Source organism: Cryptotermes secundus, unplaced genomic scaffold (genome assembly GCF_002891405.2).
Source record: "Cryptotermes secundus unplaced genomic scaffold, Csec_1.0 scaffold5068, whole genome shotgun sequence".
Classification (NCBI taxonomy): Eukaryota; Metazoa; Arthropoda; class Insecta; order Blattodea; family Kalotermitidae; genus Cryptotermes; species Cryptotermes secundus.
The window spans coordinates 1-3,088 of NW_019724860.1; the positions used below are offsets into that span (position 1 = coordinate 1).

General features: G+C 37.4%; 1 protein-coding gene across 1 annotated transcript in view; it reads right to left on the reverse strand.

Moving 5' to 3' along the window:
- Positions 1-755: 755 nt before the first annotated feature.
- Positions 756-3,088, reverse strand: part of LOC117282214 — a 3,663-nt gene continuing 1,330 nt past the window's right edge. The window contains exons 2-3 of the mRNA XM_033750936.1: positions 1,422-3,080; positions 756-1,139 (exon numbers count right to left, since the gene is read on the reverse strand). Of these exons, the coding sequence (XP_033606827.1) occupies positions 1,890-3,080 (1,191 nt within the window). The 3' untranslated portion in view covers positions 756-1,139; positions 1,422-1,889. The remainder of the gene's footprint in view (positions 1,140-1,421; positions 3,081-3,088) is intronic.

Consider the following 3,088-nt stretch of genomic DNA (forward strand, 5'->3'; position numbering starts at 1 on the left):
ACATTAATCAAGATATTAATATACCTAGTCGTAATTTCGGAGGAATGGCAATATTAAACTTAACCGGAACTTTTATACGTATACGTAGATTTCTCATCCAAGAAAGGGGGACAGAGAATTCCATATCAATAAAAGTATTGATCTTTTGGTCACATTTTCGGAGCACAAAGCTACAGAAACTTAGCAGTCTAGTGGGCATATTTTAAACATGCTTTCTATATTTTAGCATAGAAATTAAGTATATAACATCATCATGCCGTCTGTGTGTTTGCGTGTGCTCCAAACGTCTGAATCAGTTGGCCAATTTATACTAAATTTGTTGTCAACTTTATCCCATAAGAGGAGATCGAAAACAAATACAAATTTTGCAACACAGTGAATGTGCGAATTTCTGAGGTGGGAGCTACAGTAGCGCTACCTAATCATCAGTCCTAAAATTATGCATTTTAATATTTATTCGAAAGATATCAAATTGCTGATGAAATAATTTTTGTAGAATCTAATACAAGAACATATTTGCAGTATGAAATTATTATTTAACTCTCAGGTTAATGCCAAAAACTAAAAAATCGTAGATGCCGCAATTTAAATAAGGTACGAAGGGAGGTAATAAATATATCTACAGTGTTTGTATGTATGTTAACAATTGCAAATATGCTGGTTAGAAATCTGACGTTAATTATTTTTTTTAAATTCGCTTAGTGGGGGGTGGAGTCCAGCTGGGTCCACCCGGCACGGCGCCCACTTGACCAGACCCGGGATGGAACCCGGGCCTCCGCGGTGGGAAGCCAGCGACTAAACGCTTGAGCTATGGCGCGGCCTCAATCTGAGGTTATGTTTCATAGACTTGGGGTAGACAACGTTTGTACCGAAATAATTATTTCTTCCATATTAGGATGATAACAACATTAATGATGATAATAATATAGTAGTAATAATAATAAAAATTATCTGAAACATATTCGTAAGCCTAATTATATACACTAAAATATTTTGTAATTGAAATTCTCACAGCGGTGGCCATGAATACGATGTCCCTGGCTGTAGCACCATGGACTCGTTGTTCGGCAAATCCACCGATATTCTGGAGGAACATGGCGGCTCCATTTTCAGGACTGAAGAGTAAGTCAAAGAAAAGTCTGCAAGAAGCAAACAGCAAACAAAGCCGATGCTCCTACCGCCAGCTTATTGCTGGTTTCTTGCTTAGCTTATTGTTCCACTCTGAAGATGGAGGCGATATTTTAATCCGAAACATCGACGGATTTCTACACAACCATAATGCGATAAAAGAATGAACAGAGTACATTTCTAAAAAATTTACTTGACTGGGATTCGATCGTTTGACCACACATGCAAACGACTCCAGCTTTCTAGCCCATTAGCTAAATTGTATTTCAATGCTGATACAAAATTTATATTACCTGCACAATATCTGTAGAATCAGAGGTCTGAAATATGAAAGAATATATTTTATTTTTATTATTCGAAATGAACATTGAGAGAGTGAATTTTACGGAAGTACATTTGCACAGTGCCATCATCCAGAAACAATATCCACATTATTGCTGAGTTTTAATTCTTTTTACAGTAATGGTAATGATATATCACGGTGTAAAGTTTCGGGTCAAAATTCGGTGTTCACATACGTTTTGTTGGTTTAAATGACATGTGGGTATTAGGCCGTGAGTGCGTAGGATTTAGTGAAATATATTAGGCTGAAATATTCAGAGACTGTAAAATTTGTTGGGTGAAATATTCTCGAATTTCAGCTGAAACAAAGTAAAGGACTTTAAAATGTATACATATATACCGAGAAAAGTACATAGGATATATAACACTGTACATATGCGTAGGATGATCAAAGGGCTCCCATAATTCAGGCATAAATTTTAGTGAAAAACAGGAAAATAATCTTGAAGCTTTGAAGCTGCTGCAACAGCTTTTTCCTTTTCAGAGATGGCTTTGAGCTTTTCTTTACGCTGATCTGAAATTTGCTTCTTTTCATTGGCAGTGAGAAAATGCGGTTCATCTGAGATGGATGACTGGACACAGATTTTCTTTTTACTTCCTCCCTTCTTTCCTTTCCTACTGATGGTATCACTGACAATGTTTCTAGGTTTTGCTTGCTGCTGGGAAACATCTACTTGCTCCTTGAACATTCGAATTGCCACTTCTGCAGAAATGCCTCTCTGAAAAGCCCGTCGTCGTGGCATTGGCGGTGGATCAATTACCAATGCCCTAACACTAAGTTTTGGTTTCTTAACTGATTCTTCACATTTCAATTTCACTTGATCTGTTTTCAATAAATCACCAGGTAACATTTCTTTCTGTATCATTTCACCGTCAGTTGTAGCTTGCAGCAGATCAACATCCTGCAAGGACTCTTCTCTTAATCCACTGTCCCTTTTCTCTTTCTCTGCTTTCAGTTGTTGTGGACGCAACTCTGAGATTGGTTCAGGTTCAAGATCTTGCTGTGAGAGCCTTCTGAACCACTGATCATCATTTAAATTTGATTCATCATCTTCAAACACTACTACATCTTCATCATCATCTTCAAGAACTTTAGTATACAACAGATCTTCACGAACTGCATCCTGATCTTCTGTTTTAAGTAACTCCAAATCTATCTTCTGGTCATCAAATATCTGTGATGATGGGAAGTACTCTTCATCATCACTAATAACAATTATGTCTTCATCAAGTGTATAATTTACGGACTCAGTGTCGGGTTTTGAAACAACCAATCCATTTGATTTCAATGCATTCTCATCTAGCCTTTCCAATTTCACAACTGCCTTGGTTCTCTGAATACTGGCAAGTAATTGATCATCAAGTGTCATTCTTTTCACATAGTTTGAATTACTGACTCTGATTTTGTTGGCCTGTGCAATCTCTTCCCCCCTGTCATCATCCACAGAGTGGACTGATGTTTCTGGCCTGTTGTTATGTGTCTTAATCTCATCTACAGATTCTGTGCTGCTTATCCTAGAGGACTTATCATGAACATCAGTATTACTTTCTGGGGTAGATGATAATGTCTTTTGGGCTTTCAGCGGACAAGGACAAGAGTTGTTCTTCACCTTGGTTT